The 19066-nt window shown below is 44.5% G+C and overlaps 1 protein-coding gene across 33 annotated transcripts in view; it reads left to right on the forward strand.

The window, feature by feature from the left end:
• Nucleotides 1–19066, forward strand: part of CLASP1 (cytoplasmic linker associated protein 1) — a 2584612-nt gene that overhangs the window by 62473 nt on the left and 2503073 nt on the right. For all 33 annotated transcript variants that reach the window (XM_069616701.1, XM_069616702.1, XM_069616704.1 and 30 more), the window contains exon 2: nt 17036–17515. In XM_069616701.1, coding sequence (XP_069472802.1) covers nt 17321–17515 — 195 coding nt within the window. In that variant the 5' untranslated portion in view covers nt 17036–17320. The remainder of the gene's footprint in view (nt 1–17035; nt 17516–19066) is intronic.

Here is a 19066-nt window from a genome sequence, read left to right on the forward strand (position 1 = left end):
GAAACATTTTGTAGCAGGTATTCTGGCTCTCCCCAAAGAAAAACTAGGCGCCTCAACAATCTATGCCAGCATTGCTCCTGTAAAACACCTTCTCATGCTGCTAATGTCCCAAAAAAGGCCTGTCTCAACAATCTATGCCCACACTCCCCCTTCAGTGCTGCAAGTGCCCAAATCAAATTCTGCTGTCTACCTCAATGCTTGGCCATGCTACCCCATTTCTGCATCATGCCGCTCTGAGTGCCCATGAACTGTGCCTTTGCCCCAGACACTCACACGCAGACGCAAGTACCTACAATTATTCACTCAAACACGCATGCTAACAAACATTTCTTTATATGTATCTTTTTTCTAATTATTTCACACCTGTCATTTGGAAACTTGATCAGTTTACACTGTACAATGCATCTTAAGATAAAAACATTGGATACCCCAAGAAGAGTCTTTGTGATGCACCCATCGGTTCAAATTCGTATCACAAAGCCCTCGCATGCAACTTTTTCACATCAACATCTGTAACACTAAAGTAGAGCTGAACTTTTTTTTTAAAGGAAAGGGCTGCCCCTACATTGTTTGTCATGTCTTCTGCCCTGTGCACATCTACTCCGAAACCTCATGGGTGTGGGGGGGTAAACAAACACACTTAAAATGGTGACTTTTTCGACTGCTAGTTCATGGCCATCTCAATTTCACCGTAATACCTTGTAAGATTGGATGACACTACAGTTGGACTGTTTGAGGTGCCAGTAGGCAGTTGAAAGCGAGGTCCCGGGAAACTGAATAGAAACTCTGTCCCTGAATTTGTGCCATAGCCTAGTCTCGCCTGGCATCGCATCAATGAGCTAATATCCTAATATGACGAAAGCATAACAGCTGAAGAAAGAATGCTTTGTATGGCTACAATAAACGTGACCAGCTCTGTTTTCTAAATTAAAATGATTGTCCCAGTTATTGGGTTATGTATTGGGCAGGACATGGAAACAGTATCCACATAAAAAGCATTCAACCTTAACCCTAACGGACCAAATATCTTGTCACAACTCTAGTCCTGACACACGTTACACAATGGAACATACACAACCTGAACACACGTCTCTACACTAAACTTCCTTAGACGCCACACTAACTCACCCTAGATACTCCAATTCAACTCTCCACATTCCTTAAACGCAATTCTGATGGACGCCACTGAAAACCACAGCGCACGGTAACCACTGCTCCAGACCACTCGCAAAATATCTACAACTTGCACACGAGCGAAAGCCCTAACCTTTCAGGTGCATATTTTGCAACACATCAAACTTGCTCTCCCTGCTTCTATGCCAGTCCCCTAACCCTACCTCTGGATATCATGATGTTCCAAGGACCTATGTAAACAGCAGACGTTTGTGATGCAAGACCACATCACCTAACCGGGCATATCAAAGAGTTCCATTCATTTGCCTGTGAGGCAGCAACATGGGAGGAAAATAACGTGGGTCCTGCAGCATTCAGTCTGCTAAACTAGAATCTTTAGTGGATTGAATGGCTGGTCAAGCTATTTATCTGCCTGTCAAATCAAGTATGATGCGATGGATAGAGAGCCAGTGCAACAATAACACAATTCTAGCTAACGGTTTCATGGGCCACTAGCAGAGGAGCACGAACAATTTGTCCCTAAAGTCATTAAACTTGCCCCATTGTAAGGGATATTTTTTTCTTTGGAGTAGCATGAACGCAATTACTTCTACGGACTACAATGTTTGCAGTTAAGTCAGTGATATTACATATTTTGCCCCAGATAACAAACACCCTTTTGTAAAGCAGTGAATCCGGGATTTTAACCCATTCTGTAATTTGGGCACTTCACCACATACGTTCCAAGGTTTTTGCTTCGGATGAATATTGAAGTGTTGACTTTTCAATGACTACAATAATACAGTAGTAATTACTTCAAAATATACTACTTGTATAGTAAAGCAAACTGCCATTATATGAATCGTTTTATAAACCTGTTAAGCCAAAATAATATAATTGTGGCTTTATTTGCACATCCTGAATGAAAAACTACAGTCCCAGAATGCAAACTAATGCAAGTCTTAGAATAGCCTGTTGTACACCACTGTTCTTTTAGCTTTTTAAGCGGACCTTCCATGATAATTGTTATGAAATTAAAAATGTTGTGGAAAGATGTACATGTGTTTAATAAAAAAAAGCAGTGTGTGCACAAAGCTGCAGGGAAGCCAGGTTGTCCTTATTTGCACAGTTTGCATGTGGTATCTGCTAGCAATCTAATAGTAAGAGTCCCAGATGTTCCAGGTTTTACAGAAGTGTTCGTTTTGCTCTACCTTTTTTGTTTGTTAGATATGCATGTTTTGTTAAGGTTGCCTTTATTGATATCACCTATATGTATTTATTTGAAGAACAGGGATGTCCATTTCGATCAGAAATGACTTGCATTAACACATTTGTAGATGGTTGAAGCATTCCCATGAAGGGGGCCTGTACAGTAGTATAAAGATGAGAACAAGTAGTGAGCCAGTTTGAGAAAATAAAATAGGATATATTCCAGAGACCAATGTATATAAGAAAATAGGTGACTTACCAAGGAAACCAACTTAAGGGGGCAAGTCCTTCTAAGGAGGAGTACAAATTTGAATATATAGAATAACATTATTAAGCGTCACTCGAGGCCGGGTGGGTTCAGGTAGGGAGCATGGCGGAGAGGGCACTGATGGCTCCCTTATTAGCAAGGAAGTGACATTTAAGCAGAGTGTGAAGAGGTCCACAGTTGGGCTGGCTTTGATTGTTGTGTAGTTGGAGCCAGTGGAGCGGGGCGAGTTGGGAGAAAGAGGAGGGTATTGTATGGTGAGGTTGAGTGCAGAGCAGGTTCGGCGGGATCCAGATTGTATGTATGTATGTATGGACAGAAAGGTACTGCGGAATAAGACCGTTGACCAGGAGGTATCTGGTAATATCCCTATAAATGTCGCCATACATATAGTCGCCGGGAAAAGGCATAGGCGACATAGGCGACATTATTTATGGGAACAATAGATGGAATAAATGGGAGCAGGGGTGTAACCCGCTACCCTATGGTGACATATATTATGGTGACATATTATGGTGACATTTTAGCTGGCATATTATCACATGGAACTGACTGAGAAGAGAGCGGTTGTGCATGGAGAACCAACCAGCATGTTGCCGGTAAGTAGAAGTGAGGGGGACTCTGGGTAGGTTGGAGAGTGTGGGTAGCAAAGTTGAGAACTTTGTCTAGAGATAGGAAGGCCAAGGAGCAGGCTTGAGCTGTAGTCCAGATTGTTGAGCAAAAAAGTGGAGAGTAGAGACTGTGGAATCCTTAGTAAGAAAAGGCAGAGTTTTCCACGCCTCGGTTAATGGGAGTAGCCGAGATGGTGATGAATTGTTGCAGTCGTAAGTCGCTATCATAGACGACCCCAAGAAGCCGTGGGTGAGGGAGCAAGCAGATCGGGCGGCAAGGAGAGGGTAGGCATTGAAAGCTGAGAGAAAGAGGACATTTATTTGTAATACGCTTTGGGATAGCTGGGGTGAAGGAGAAAAATTGTTCTTTACAAGAGTGCTGGTGAAAACCACATGAGGTCTGTCGTCCTAGGGTAGAGTTTTATAGAGCGTAAAGAGCAGAGGTCCAAGGACTGATCCTTGCTGTATGCTGACAGGGGTTCAGTCAGAGGTTTGCAAGTTCCAAGAGATTTGAAAGGATCGACTTTCCAGGTAAAAGGCGATCCAGGCAAGAGCAGATTTGCAATGCTCTGGGTCCTGGAAAACAGTGGAACTGTGTGTCAAAAGCGGCAGAAACGTCCAAAAGGGGAGGTAGAGAGTTTTGAGTGGCGAGCATTAAAGAGAAAGTTGGAGACATGCATGAGTGCTCTCTCTGTGGCGTGTTAACTACTGAAGGCAGATTTAAGTGGGTCTCCAAGGCCATTATCCCCAAGGTCTGATCCGGTCAAAGACCACCCGCTCATGGACTTTTGAATAATGGTGATGGGGAGAAACCGGGTGATATTTATATTTATTTTTTTATTTGTTTTGGGATGTTTGGGTCTGCAGAGGGTTTCTTCAGTAGGGGTGAAACAGTTGCAGATTTTAAGGAGGCAGGGCAGAGTCCAGCAGAGTGAGAGGTTATAGAGCTGTGAGAGATAAGGGCCAGTGATTGAGACTAAGGGCCTGATTCAGAGTGTTTGTGTATGGGCTGTGCCATTACAAAACTGTTCTGTGAATCAATCCCCAAATCTTAGTTAATTTGGGGAGCAAAAGGGTTGACGGGAGAGCAAGACAGGTTGACACCTGGAGGAATGGGTGCTAATGCAATAGTAGAGAAGTCATCTAGTGTAGAAGTGTATGATATATTTTATTTGTATCACGCTCATACACAAGTGTTTCAGAGCGTGACAAGGAAAGGACGGGGACATGGGAGAACACAACAACGATCTTACTAGGCCCAGTGACATTGAGAATGCGCAAGTGCATAGGAAGGGGAGAAGTGCATGGAAGGGGGAGAGTGTGGAGCAGAGGAGACACAGATAAATAACAATAAATAGATCATAGAGGCAATAAACAGTGGTAGTGCAGCCTGCAATTGCTGTGTTTAGGGCAGCAGACTGGGTAAGCCTGATAAGTGCAGAAAAGGAAGAAAATGGGAGGGGTGGGGGACTGTATGGCTACAGATACAGTCCCCAGTGCAAGGGGTGGCCAGGAGGCAGTGCAGGAGGGTGGCAGGGTGAGCAGCTACCTGGGCCCAGGGGACAGAGGGTGGCCAGGTGCACATTGCCAAGAGAGCAGATCAGCAGGGGAGAGGGGCAACGAAGGCAGAAGCAAAGAGGAAGGTCTTGAGGTGCGTCCGTAACTGGAGATGGTTCTCAAGTTTTAGAGTGGCAGGGAGGCTATTCCAAAGGGAGGCCCCAGCTGAAGACACAGATCTACCCCAGCTTGTTTCTTTGAAAAACGACTGACCCTGAGGGAGTTAGAGAGCGAAGAGCTCAGGATGGGAGGTATTTGCAGAGGGATATCTGAAGGTATTTTGGACCCAGGCCCCAGAAATCCTTGTGGACAATGCAGAGGGTTTTTAATTTAATTATTGCATCCACTGGGAGCCATTGGAGAGATTTCAGAGGTGGAAAGATACGATCCATGGGCTTGAGGCCAAGGGCAAGTCTCGCAGTCCTGTTCTGGATTAGTTGCACAGGACGGAGAGTAGAGGCAGGTAGATCTAGAAAGAGGCTGTTAAAATAGTCCAAACTAGCGAGAACCAGAGCTTGGGAGATAGTGAGCTTCTGGCGGAAGGAGGGGAAAGGCAGAGTACCTCTGAGGAGGTACAGTAGGAAGTTGGACTCTTTAGAGACCTTAGAGATGTGGGCGGAGAAGGAAAGTATGGAGTCAAAGATGACCCTGAGGTTCTTGGCCCCGCAGGAAGGGGTAGGAGGAGGGCCAAGTGAGGCCGGCCAGAGAGTGAGGGGAAAGGATGGTGAAGGTGTGCCGATGAGGAGGACCTCTGTCTTGCTGACGTTCAGACAAAGATCATTGGCGGCACACCAATCTTGAATGGGAGTTAGGCAATCAAAGATGAGAGAGGGGGAGGAGGTGGCCGAGGGTGTCGTCAGCGCAGCACTGGAAATTTTAGCAGAAAATGGCAGGACGAGAGTTGCCAGGGTGGAGAGGTGGACGACAGGAAGAGTTTTTAGATGAAAAGTGGTGAACAAAGTCATTAGCAGAAAGGAGGAAGGCGATGGAAATTTGCTTTGGAGGAAAGATTGGATGGCTTGATTGTTTTTAGGGTTGAGTTCAAAGAGAGATCAGGTTTGCAAAGTAGGAGATTTTGGCAGTCCAGAGCAGCGCTTTGGGTATCGAGGGTATAGTTGTAGGCTAGGAGTAGGGAAGGTGTTTGTGATGTGCACCAGTGTTGTAGATCATGGCACATATTCATTTTGAGGGTCAATCTCGGGGGTGGAGAGGAGGGGGAATCCAAAGCTGAGGACTGGGAGAAGGTGTGAATGTGCGAGCAAGATAATTGTGAAAGGCTGATGAAAAATGGTCCATAGAAGAGGAAGGAATAGTGGAAAGAGATGGGTCCTCCCATCCAGGTAAGGGGCAGGAGTGCCCTGCCTGAACGTCATGTTAGTCATTGAAGAGGGGCGATGAGGAGTGGGAGGTGGAGGGACCGAGATGTTAAAGTGAACAATGGAGTATCAGAGAAAAGTTTTAAATAGACAATGTGACTCAAAGTGAAATGTAAGGCAGAACAAAATGGAACTTGCGTAATACTTTGTCAGTGGGACCTTTATACATTATTTCTATTAAAGTGTAACGCATTCTAAATACTGTCACTGAAATTACATAGTTTTCTATGCTACACAATTTATTTTTTCTGTGCTTGGGACCTAAGACATTACGTATGGCAGCACTCCAAAGTTCAGGGCCTCGTCTTTCCACATGTCCTCATTCTTGCTTGGTTTCCAGCCTTACCTTCTGAACTGTCAAAAACTAGCTGAAAGAAGAGATGCAATTGATATTGTCTTTTTTAAAGGTGGAACAAGGCCTTTGTGTGTTTTTTATATACAGACAATTCCTGTTTTAAATCAGTTTCCGGCCTGTATTTTACACTGCAAACTGTATTGAAAAGGATCGTAGAAATGGTTGCATTCTTTAGGAGTCTGTTACTTTGAAACACATTTTTAGGCAAGTGCATTTTGTCTACACCTTGCACTTTAAAATAGGTGTCTTTATCGTGCAGCCGGGAAGATGTGCAAATCCAATAGTAAGCATCATTTTGTGATTGGCACATCTGCTCTTTCAGATGGTGTTCCGGTCAACTTCGTATTGGCTCTATTTTCCCTTGCAATCCATAGAGATGTGGTTTCAGCGTAGGAGAGACACTCCAGATTGAAGAAGTTAATCAGATGAAAAAGAGGACAATTTGAACAATATCTGTGAAGGTGGAAAGCTCAGCTCCATGAGCCAAGTGCACCTAGATAAACCGGTTGACACTGCCCTTCAAATACTGTTTTTCATAATGGGTATTATTTTTATCCTTGAAGAGCTTGTTTAGAGTGACCAACAGTTTGCCGGAGCTACTTTTGACTCCCCAGGTCAAGTGCTGCTGCACAACCAAAGCATTACATGTCTTTGGGTTTGTGTATAATGCAACGTAATAACAGACACTTTGAGAAGACTATGTGGAATGAGCCTATTGAGTTTCATGTGGAAGTTGCATTTGCTGCATGCCATTTGCTTCCATAGAGGTCTCCTACTTACTGGTTGTCAGACATACAGGAACTGCCTTCAGCTCCTATTTGTTATTTTAAAGGAGGGATTTAAAAAAAATGAAAAAATAACATTCTAACTAATACTAGAATCGGGAAGGTGTAAGACCCAGCACTTGCTTGGTGGTTAGGGTGATGTTGTTCCAGCTGCACAGATTGAAAATAATATTGAACTTCCTCCCCAAGGAGAGACATAGCCCTAGTTCTAGGCACCCACATTAATACTCTGCTGGGTTGCTGTATCAATTGTATGAATGGGGGGCTCTGGCCTGCTTGCTCGATCGACTTTAGGTTGTGTAAATTGTGGCAGGACAATGTAGTTTGTGATGCTCGGAGATGTAACCCATCTCACCTTTGGCGTTAATCCCTCCACTGTGGCTGCTGATCAAACCCATAATGTGATTTATGTAGGCCCGTCTGGCGCCTAAATACCTGGCCTGCAGAAAGTTATTGCTCCCCCCGCCTCCCCCCCACTACCCACCCTTCCCAAACTCTCCGTGAACCTCCAAAGCCAGTCATTGAGTGGTGTTAACATCTAGATGTGCCACTCTGGGCAAGGAGTTTTTGCTTTGAATGTCCCTGGCTGTAGAATAGTCTGTCATCAGCATTCTAGCTTTTTAGAAAGATCTAAAACAATTTCTATTCACGTAGTGTTTCTGGTCTCAATGCCGTGTTTTGCCAGAGTTTTCTGTTTGTTTTTTCTGGTGCCACAAAACTGTTCCGAAGCTATATTGATTGTAATTCATGATTGTTGTTTTCATAATAAATGGCTTCTAAGAGGTAAAAAACCATGGGACATTAAGAGGTTCATTTTGTGTGCTGGGTCATAATTGACTAATGGAGGCTGGAAGAAATGAGTGAAGATCATAGATGTAAACTAATTAAACCGATGCCATCTTCAGGGTCTCATGTTCAAAGTCACGTTGTACTTGTGTGTACCAGAGTCAATAAGAGCAGGTGGCTACTAGTTTCTCTGTCTCAAAACCTGGTATTGTCCTCTCCTTTTACATAAACCTAGCAAGCGCAGACAAGCGTTTGCATCATTCAAAAGGATCTCAATGTCCCACTTGTAAATGGAGCCCGTGGGGCCTTCACAATATCTGGATTTATCGCCTTATCCTTTTTTTTTTTTTTTTTTTTAAAACCATGTGGAATCGGGCTTGTCCCACCTCAAAAGGAACAGTCCAGTATGTACTGCTAGGTCACATACCTGGCTTGTCCAACCTCAAAAGGAGCAGTACAGTATATACTGCTAGGTCCCATCCCTTGTGCACAGCTCCACAAGCAACCACATGTTGCTGCCTTATTGCTCTGCATTAGTGAAGTGTACACTACAGTGGGTCTCTAATAGGCACGGCAAGCTCTAGGCCCACGTCTGGGCATACCCTTCTCAATTCGGCCCAATTTTGCTAAAGGAAACTGATGAATTCCTAAACCTTAATAACGGAGGTGTTGTTCACAAGATGGTCCTAATGTCACACTACTGTGGTTTGCTAAAGTATATGAAGTTAAGAAAAATGCTTTGGGCATTTCCAGAGGTCGTAGAGGCACAGATTTAAGAAATGTAAATACAACTAGAGCCAAGTGGAGAAAATTGGCTGAGTTTGCCAAATTACTAAACCCGCCATCAATGTTCCTCCACCAGAGTTGGTTGTGAAGACCAGACTAGAGATTTTGGTGCTAGTATTACAGCATTTAAGGAACAGATGACCGAAACGCTCTCAGTAATTGGCTTCTCTAAAGAAGAGCATTCTACCAACTCGGCCACAGTAAAGAAGCTCTTCAAATACAGTTGGTGGTCTCTTCAGACCAGCTGGGTACTTGTGCCCTGTATGGCGAGAATGGCACATTTCTTACAAAAAGGGAAGAGATTCCAAAGTATATTCTTATCTTTCCCTGCCCAAAATTGAGGGCAATTTACCCTTGCTTTCGACTTAACCAAATCCCCATGCTAGAAAGTACAAGCAAGTGGGACTCTGGTCTAGGTAACCTGACTTGTAGGTTTTGCACTAACTGTACCGTTAAAGAGACTACTAAACTTCTAGTAACTAATTATCAAGCATTGGGTGAGGAAAGGAATCGATACTTTGGGACCTTAACTGTGTGAGGTTATGTGGACTGGCCTGATGGAGGGCAACAGCAGAGTCTCATTCTAGCACTGTGTGGCTTGCTTGCCTTACTAATGAAAAGAATTGAAGAGCTAAGGAAACAATCTATTTAATTCTATATACATTTTGGATTAATTTAACACAAGATGATGCAAGCGTAATTAATTTGTATGTAAATATGTATTATGATGTATCGTATATATTTATATTTCGTTTTTTATCCTTTTTGCATGTAATAATGAAAGATTTGTACACTTGTTGTTTGAACTAAAACACTAAATAAAATGAATAGATTTTCCGTGTACAATTGAACATTTGGTGAAATAATGGTGAGCTAACAGCTTATTTCTTATTTAATACTTGCAGACGCACTAATGTTTGTCTGGGATTAAAGTCTGGTGTGAAGGTGTGATATAATTTTGAGCGTTAGTTTTCAAATTTGCAATTGTCTCAGAACAAGCCGAGCACTTTCGTACAACTGTTTTTTTTTTTTTTCTTTTTTTGTTAAAATCCTATTCACGTTATTTTAAAAGCTATTCGGTTTGGTCAATCTGTGGATTTGTAATGTTTCTGTACTTAGTGTCCATCTTTGCAATTTAATTATTTTTGAAGCCTCATTGTGTCGTGGTCTGGGAGTAGTAAAGATTGCAAGTGTAGTGTATTTATTGAATCCGCCTCTTGGGGGAGCTTGATCACACTCCATCTCTCCCGACCTTGTGCCAGGGATTTTGAGGTGGTTGTTGACTAGTGCCAGTTACGTGACCAATGAAAATGTAATGTTGATGCGCCCTCTTAGCCACTTCAGCATTTCAAAACCGTCATTAGCCACATTAAATAAGGCGTTCAAGCTTCGTCAGCACCGTGGGGGTTAAGTGTAATTTTTCATTGTCTTATAAGGCTGATTAAAACATGCTTTTAGCTACTGGATAACCTTGGGTTTACTTAATGGATGCCCGCAAGGCCGGAAAAATGCACTGGAATGTTGCAATATTATTTATAGTAAATATTCATTCTTTGCATTCAAGAACGGATTAAACCCTGGTTTCATTAATAGTAAATTGCTTACTAGCAGCTTTCTTTTGTATTTCATTATTCAATTGCAAGCTTTTTCTGTTAGTTTCTGAAATACTTGAGGGCACTCTTGCTGAATAAAATTTTTGGAAATGATGGGTTAAGACGCGGAGCAGGAGGCTCGAGTCTTGATACACCTGCTACTGGTAAACAGCTGTCCCTTTAAGAGCAAAGCATGGCTCCTTCCTCCCCCAGCGCTGAGGTTTTGGTTTGAGAATTCTTAGGGTGACAACTCATATGTGGGAATTAAACACAGTTGTTCATTGGTTAGACCCATGACCTGTGCTTGTGACATTCTTTTGCTTTCGGTTATTATACAGATTGCTTGTTTTGAAAATTCTTCTTTAGTGTCTTAACATTTCCAAACGGGTAAATTGTTTGATTTATTTGTTGCTTAGGCAGACGTACACAAGCATAGTATTCGCTGCTTTTATCAGTGCCTGATCTGCAGGGAAGAGTAAGATGAATTAACCGTTTCATGTTAGTTACAAAAATAAATGTGTTTTTAGTATGCTTTTCTTCTCCCTAAGGTGCCCCCACTTAGAACAGCCAGACCTTGGTCTGCTCAGAAGGAGTGGATGGATGGATGGATGGATGGATGCAGCATTTATAATGCGCCTGTACACAAGTGTTTCTTGGCGCGACAATACAAGGAGGGGGGGAAACAAAGGGAGGACAAAATAACGATCTTACTAGGCATTCTGTCGTTCAGGTCGTTCATGTCGTGCAAGTGCGGAGAAGAGGAAGTGCCGGAGGAAGGTGGAAGGGCAGTTAACGGTGCGTGCGCAGATGAAATATTTTTGTGTTGTAGTGGACCAACAGGTGTCCACAACATGGCGTGAGGGCACAGAATGGAATGTGTTTGCTTCATGTTTGCATTGGGGTTCAAGGTTGTTTTGGAATAATTATAGGGTAGAGATCAAGTGGTGTTGAGAGTATGCGTGGCTTGAGCGCATGCTCTGGCAATCCTGGCAGATATGTAGGCTTAAAGCTGCAATGCTTTTTTTGTGGTACGGCAGATGAGTTCCTGAATAGTGATTCTGGGGCTGCCGAGCTGATTCAAGTAGTTGGCCTACATAGTTAAAACATATTTTTACTTAGCTAAAAATACCCCCACTGGGAATGGGACTTACTTTTTACTCCCCCAAAAAGTAATTTTACTCCCATCTTTAAAAAACTGGGTGTATTGTGTTGTATTCATCATTTATGTAGCACCCTTTTCCCATTTGTATTGCCTCAATACGCTTTGTGGTTGGAATGCCATCAGTGACTGTAGTCCATGTGTGGGAGATTCTAAGAGTTTAATGACACGTGTGAATTTTTCCAGGTTAGGACTTTGGTGGGCTGGCTAGGCTTCCGTAAGCAGCCCATAGATCAGGCACGTGGGCGGATGCAGTTGGTGGTTTAGGATAGAGTGCTAGTGCCAGAGACTCGCTGTGCCCAGTTAGACATCCTTTTTCGTAAGTTGTCTCTGTATATTAATGGCAGAGGTGTTGAGGTACGTCAAGGGTTTCGGTGTGGATGGCTATGAGAGCTGCTAGACCAGAATAGCATAGCCCTAGCTGCATTCTAGAGTGCATGCATGCATGCATGCATGGGTGGCGTGCCTGCAGCATGTGTCCAGATGGGGTGCTAGCTATACATAGCGCAAACTTGAATGAAGTTAATCTTTTAATGTCGTTTTTCTAGGTCCAGCGCGATTGGCTGGTCTTGCCAGTTGTGGTCTTCTCCAGATTGAGTCTGAGCAGTGGGAGAGGGGTCCTGAGGGACTGAGGGGGGGGGGGGGTTGATGTGCGATTGTCTGTGGCAGAAGTGCTTTGGAGGGAGGGAGAAAATGTGTCATGGTGTGCCGCTGTCAACACTGCCGGCATCCATGAAGGTTTGGGTGGATAGGTGTGTTGGGTTTGGGCCAGTGTTTCTGTGCATGTATCGCCGGTATAGAGTACCAGAGGGTTTTCTGAGGAGGAAGGGAATCGCCAGGTTGTTATGGCCTTTCTGAATGGAAAGTGATTGTCAATGTTGTGGATGTGCTGGGGCAGAGAGTTCCAGATCAGCGCTTGACCGAGAATGAGGATTCGCCCAGTCTGGTGGAGTTGTGATGTGGGACAACTAAGAGTAATGATATGCCAGATCTGAGTGTCACTGAGGGGTAGTAGCGAGTGACTTTGTCTTGGAGGAAATCCAGGCCGGTGTTGTGGGTTGCCTGGTGGGTGATGCCGATGGTTTTAAATGTAGTGCGTTGACCAATAGGGAGCCAATGGAGGACTTGGTGTAGGGCTGATGTGTTCTTTGGGAGGTAGGCTAATGAGTAGACAAGCCACAGTGTTTTGGATTTTTGCAGTTTCCTTCGCTGAAATGCTGGTGCGCCTATGTAAAGGCAATTTGCATAGTCTAAGCGGGGGAGGATGACGGTGATGACGGCAGAGAAATGGTGAGGATGGGTGAGGTATGGGAAGATCCGCCGGAGGGTGTATAGATGCAATAAACCGGTTCTAGTTACACAGTTGATGTGTTGGGATAGGGATAAATCCATGTCCAGTATGCATCCCAGGTTTTTCAGTGAGGTGGTGGTTGCCGGGGGGAGGGGGAGGCACCCAGGGATTCAATCCAGGGAAGAAGTTTGGGAAGCAGCACTGTTATCCCGCAGACTAGGATTTCTGTTTTCCTAGGATTGAGGGCGAGGGGGTTGGTCGTCATCCAGTAGTCCATATCCGAGAGACATGATGACCGATCTGGACGGCTGGAGCATGGTGATTTGGGGATATTAAGGATGATCTCAGTGTCGTATGCCTAGTTGTAGCAGGTGAGATTGTGGGAGCGGACGAGTGCGGGGAGTGGGCTCAGAGGACGGGAGATTGGGATGCTCCTTGAGGGGACCCCTTTTGGTACTGGTTGTGAAGTGGAGGTGAAAGGGTGGAGGAGCATGATTTGTGAGCGATTGGAGATGAAAGAGGAGATCCACATGAGGGCACGGTCTTTGGTTCCTAAAGAGTGTAGCCTCTCTAAAAGAATGGTTTGGTCGATGATATTGAAGGCAGCAGAGAGGGCAAGGAGAAGGAATACCGCTCAACCTTCTGCATCAGCTGTTTTATTTAGGTCCTCCCAGAAAGACATTAGGGAACACTCTGTTCCTCAGAGCGGTCTGAAACCAGATTGTGCAGGGTCTAGGACAGTGGTCTTCAAACCTTTTTGGGCTGGGCCCCCCTGAGCAAATTTTGGGCTGGCCGGGACCCCCCAAAAATGCCAAATGGACAGTATGTATTGCGTGCCGTCACCACACCCTACTTCCAGTATAGTCGCTGGGCTCCCTAATCCCACTCCTACCTAGTACCTGGGCTCTCCCCACCCCATCACACACCCTGGGCTCTCCCCACCACTATCCCACAGTTTCCGCCCATCCTGTTCCCACCACTGTCCCTGGGCTCAGCCCATCCCGTTCCCAACACAGGCCGAGGGCCAGTGGCGGCGGTGAATTTTTTTAAGTGGAGGGCAATAACGCTTTCCCCCAAAAATGCCATAGCGACCGAGCGCAGTGAGGGAGCCCGCACCAATCAAAGAGGGTTCAGGGGGTTTCCCCACTGTGATTCTCTTTTTTTTCATATTTTTTTTATGAGTTAAAATGTTGCATTGTAGAGCATCCTGTAAAAAAATGGGTAAATAGCCAAACAGTTTGCAATTGGTGCTGAGGGGCCCAGGGGGCAGGCATGACATTTTCTTTTTTTTTATGGACATCTATGATAGATGTCCAGTAAAAAGATACCATCCACGTCCCCTGGGCCCCACTGGGCCTAACACAATCAACATGATTGTGTTTTGTGCTAGGGTGCCAAGGGGGAAAGCATGGTATTTTTTGACTGGACATCTATGATAGAAATCCAGTAAAAAAAATACCATCCCTGTCCCCTGGGCTCCACAGCGCCTCAGGAGAGCTGATTTTGGCAGGTGGGCAGGGGGATTGTGCAACCAGGCATTTATGCTTTTTAAAAATGCCTTTGTTGGACAACCCTCCTCCCCCCCCACCCCCCCTCTATCCACCACTTGACAAAATCAGCTCAACGGACCAAAACTAACACACACACACACACACACGTCTATCATTCACACACACATCCATCACCATACACTCACAACACAAGCATGCACGCATCCATACACGTTTAAATAAAGAAAAAATGCACATAAACGTACCTTCTGCATTGGCCTGCGTGTGGGTGTTGAAACGCCCTGCTCCAGGCTGCTCTGTCCGTATGTGCGAGGAGGCGCAGGAGCTCCCCCTCACACATAGACATGCAGTACCTCAGCCAGCATTTCTAATGAGCTATGCAATGCTGGCGAAGCAAATGCCGCAGCACTTGCATTGCTCAGTGAGCATGTGCGACTGGGGAACTAAACTGAACTGTCAAAAGGAAATAGTGTTTCCCTTTGACAGTTCAGCCAGCCCAGGAGCACTCCCTCAGCTGGAGAAAGCAGCTGAAGGAGTGCTCATTGTTTCACTGGGCTTGCTCCTTAGCACCTCCATAATGGGCGAGGGGGGCCATTGGGTGGGCGCCCCCTCGCCATTATGGATGAGCCGCCTGGCTCGGCCTGGCATATAGGACAATGGGGCAATGCCTGTACCAAAAAATGCAAAATGCTTGTGTGGGCCAGTCAAAATGGGCCACCTTTTTGGCCAATGTGGGCCAGTTTGATGAGTTACTTCACTATGCAGTTTGTAATTTTGACCATTTGTTACTGAATAAATATTCTTTAAATATCACAATTTACTTACATTTTAACACAAAGCACCCCCTTGTGTACTATTCCAACACTCTGACTAAAGGAATGCATATCCATTTACAACTGCGTGCCACTTTTTCATTGGTGCCTGAGACGGTTTCATGCTTCAGCCCGACCACATGAGCTGTCCCTTCCCTCCCATTTCTTTCAATCTAAAAAAAAAAAGTGTATATTTCTTTTTTACATTTCATGCTGGGCTCTCATGGCCCCCCGGGTATGCGGCCGCGGGCCCCACAGTTTGAATACTGCTGGTCTAGGAGGTTGTTGGCTTCAGTGAAGTGGCTTAGCTGCTTGTATGCTGTGCGGTCCATGCGTTTGGCCATGAAGCGGGTGTTTGCGATGGGCCAGTAGTTCTGCGGCAGCAGTGGTGGTTTTTAAGGCTTCCGGGAAAGTTCCTGATGTTGGGGAGTGGTTGATGATTGAGCATGCAATACTGCATGCACAGGTTGAGGCTAGGATGCTTTTGAGGAGGGTGGGCGGCAGGGCTCCTTGGGGGTGGAGGGGGCGGGGGGGGGAGTGAGACTCAAAACTTTACATCGGCACTTCAACAAAAAAAAGTGTGAATATTTTTCTTTTTTTATTATTGCCCATCTTTTTGGCCAATAATAATTTTTGGGCGAACCATTCCTTTAAGTCTTATCCAGAAGGCTGTGCTTGGCAAGAGGTTACAGCTTTGTAAAGTTATCATCTAATTTGGTGGTAGTGTTCACTGCTTCAGTGAACCTTTGTTGCCACACAAACGCATAATTGCCACCTAGTCTCGTCAAATCGGTTGATATAAGAGTGGTACGAGAACTCTATGCTTTGAAGGTTCATTGCTGAGCTTTGTGTGTAACATTCAGGCAAACCTTCATGCACTGAAGTTCAATAAATGGATCCTCTGAATACAGTTAAGCTATTGCTGAAGCAACTTTATTTGGATTGTTACATCCCTGGATCAGGGTGCAAAGGGTTACTAGCCAGCCGTGAAAGGTAGCTTGCCACCTTAATTCTCTACATATAATATAGATTGACTTGGCAACAGTCAATTATCGCTAGCCAATGGCAAATGTACGTTTTGCTCTCTGGATGGACCACATTTTCTTTACCTGAAGCATGTGCCTCTCAAAATAAATTGATTGTAGCCAAGCCATTTCCAAAATTGTGGGAAGTGTTTTTCCAAGACATTCTAGGAACACTCCAAACATGCTTCCTTCAATGGAGAAATGTGCCAAACACGTTGGACAGGACATCCAATAGAATTGTTTTGATCATACTTTAACCCTGTTCTGGAGTAATCTGGATATAAAACTTGAACTCGCATCTATGCATTTGCTAATATTGGACTCTTGTGTAAGAAAGTGTGCTTTGTGTGTGTATAGAATTGAAGTGGCAAGTGTGTGTGGCGTTTTTAGTTTTTTTAAAAAAATTTTTTTTTTTAGCTTGCATCTTGAATGTTTGCGCCCCTGTAGTAATCTGTTTTATTAGCTAAAAGCCCCATCCAATCTCCCACTCCCTAAATTGGTGTGCATTATATTGAATCTATTGTTAATGCTGCTTTAATTAAATTAAAGTTCACTTGCTTTATTTCATCTAAAATGTCTTTGCTAGAGAATGTATTAAAATTGCATTTAATAAGTTACTTTCAGAACCATGTCAAACATTTCCTGGATGTGTTTTGAGCCTAGATTTGTTAATGGTGCACCCCAGTATTTCCCCATTCCTCTGGAACCATGGTGTGTAAATAATTGCAGACCAATAGATGCCTCTGCTCTTAGATTGTTGTATTTACAGAAGTTAACCTATTTGTATGTTCTTGTCTTTCAGAATGAGCTGCTGAAGAATGAATTATTCGGAGATCAGTAATAAAGCGTTGCTACACCACTCACCATTTCATCTCTGGCTGGTAATTTGAATGGGGCTTTTACTATCCTGCCAGCTGCTCTCTCTACACACATGCTGAATTGTTCTCATTCTCCGGATTGCATCTCTGGAACGCAGGCCTGCAGCTTCCATAACCTTCATCGGACGAAAGGAGCCCACAAAGATAGCTGTGCACTGGGCTTCACACGACTGCCCCCTAGCGTCCATTGTGCTGGCTGACCCTGCACCATGGAGCACAACATGGATTACTGGTTAGCACAAGTACAGCAGAAGGATTTGGGGAAACGGCTTCAAGTGGGCCAGGAGATGATTGAGTACATCTTGGACAAGCAGAAGTCCTTTGATCTCGAACATGACCAGACTGCATTGGACAAGATGGTGGATGGCCTTGCCACCGGTTGGGTCAATGCCAGCAATTATAAGGTAAGATTAGTTTATGTAAATACGAAACCAAACCAGGCCTGTTTATTTTTCGAACATTGTGCTCTACTAGTATACAGCAGACATGTTTTGAATTGTATAGATATTATACGCAGTATGTGGTGCAAATGTAGAGTGGGCTGGAATTGGGGAGCAGTGGGAGTTCCGCGGTTACCAGCTCCAGAAGTTGCTTTACCAATGTGAATATTTAATCTTCGTTAGAAACCTTTCTAGTCTTTAAAATCCCACTTCAAATTATTGTTTGCTGACCATAGTCTTCTGCATACATGCAACTCTGTCCACTTGTCCTTGCGTCTCTAAAGGCAGGGAGCATTGAAAGGCCACCTGCCTGCAGCTTTGTTTCAAGTTTACTTCTCTTGTCGTAATCGGTACGAAAGTCTGTTGTATGATGCTCTGGAGTATAGCTGTTGGTTGCCATGCATTTTTGTTTAAGGCACACCCTTCCCATAAATCCTTTAAAACTGTTAATGCACTTTTAAAGAAGGCATTGTGTGATTAGGTGTGTGCAAATGCCACAATATTGTTTGGATCTGGGTCATCCTGTTCCAGCTTGTTGCATCCTTCTACCACATGTCAGTCACTGCTTTATCCTTCACCTGTGTGGTCATTCTTTCTCTATCACATTCTGGGCGGGAGAGAACTGCACCATTCTCTACCTTCTTCATGGTTGTCCCTTTTCCGGGGGGCCTCCTTCCCCATGCACGGATAGCAGTGTCCCCTCTGTGCTGGCCTCATGCTCGTTGTAGTGTGAATGCTGCAAGCACCATGTTTTCCAGGACCTGCAACAACCTCTACTCCATCATAACTCCTCAAGGCAAACTAGCTCTTCAAGCTTTTGCTCTATATTCTCCACTCAACTCTTGGTTTCTAGCCTGCTTGGCTACCACCTACTTATACAGTGGATATTGTGCTGTGCAGGACTGAATGTTCACTCGCCGATGACGAGTGATGATTTACTCTTGGGGAGTAAAAAATTGTGTGCTCTGTGCATGTGGAGAAATGAGGGGGGGAGACAAGTGACTTTTCATGCCAGCTATGGGACCTCTCCTAAGTGTCTTAGCTTAGCTTGATATGAACACAAACTTGGTGTCTCTTGATGGGCTGCTTAATAGACAACTGTTTATACATGCTTCAGCCTGTGTAGCCTAGGAGGCACTTACTTTCTGCTGGTACACTGCCCTCGACTCACTCCAGCCGGCTCTCTGGCTCCTCTCCACATGGGACACCTATGGCTATTGCATTTTAACTTCATTGCAGTAATCTGTGCTAAAGCTAGAATTCCCTTTTCTTCTCTGTATTTGTATATTAGCAAGTTAACCTAAGGTCTACTATTTAAGGATTGCAAAAACGGTTAAGGCATTTGCTAACCTGTTACAAGTTTGGTATGTAGTGGAGCCACATATGCTAGCTGTAAATCGGATGCTTTTGGTTTACTCGCTGCTTCTTACTGATTGTTCTAGCCCACTTTGCGTTTTATTCAGATACAAAGGTTTGAGGTTCATTGGCGATGAGGTATGTGGTCGCAGGTGTTGG

This window comes from Ambystoma mexicanum, chromosome 9 (genome assembly GCF_040938575.1).
Source record: "Ambystoma mexicanum isolate Mex_15411 chromosome 9, UKY_AmexF1_1, whole genome shotgun sequence".
NCBI classification, from domain to species: Eukaryota; Metazoa; Chordata; class Amphibia; order Caudata; family Ambystomatidae; genus Ambystoma; species Ambystoma mexicanum.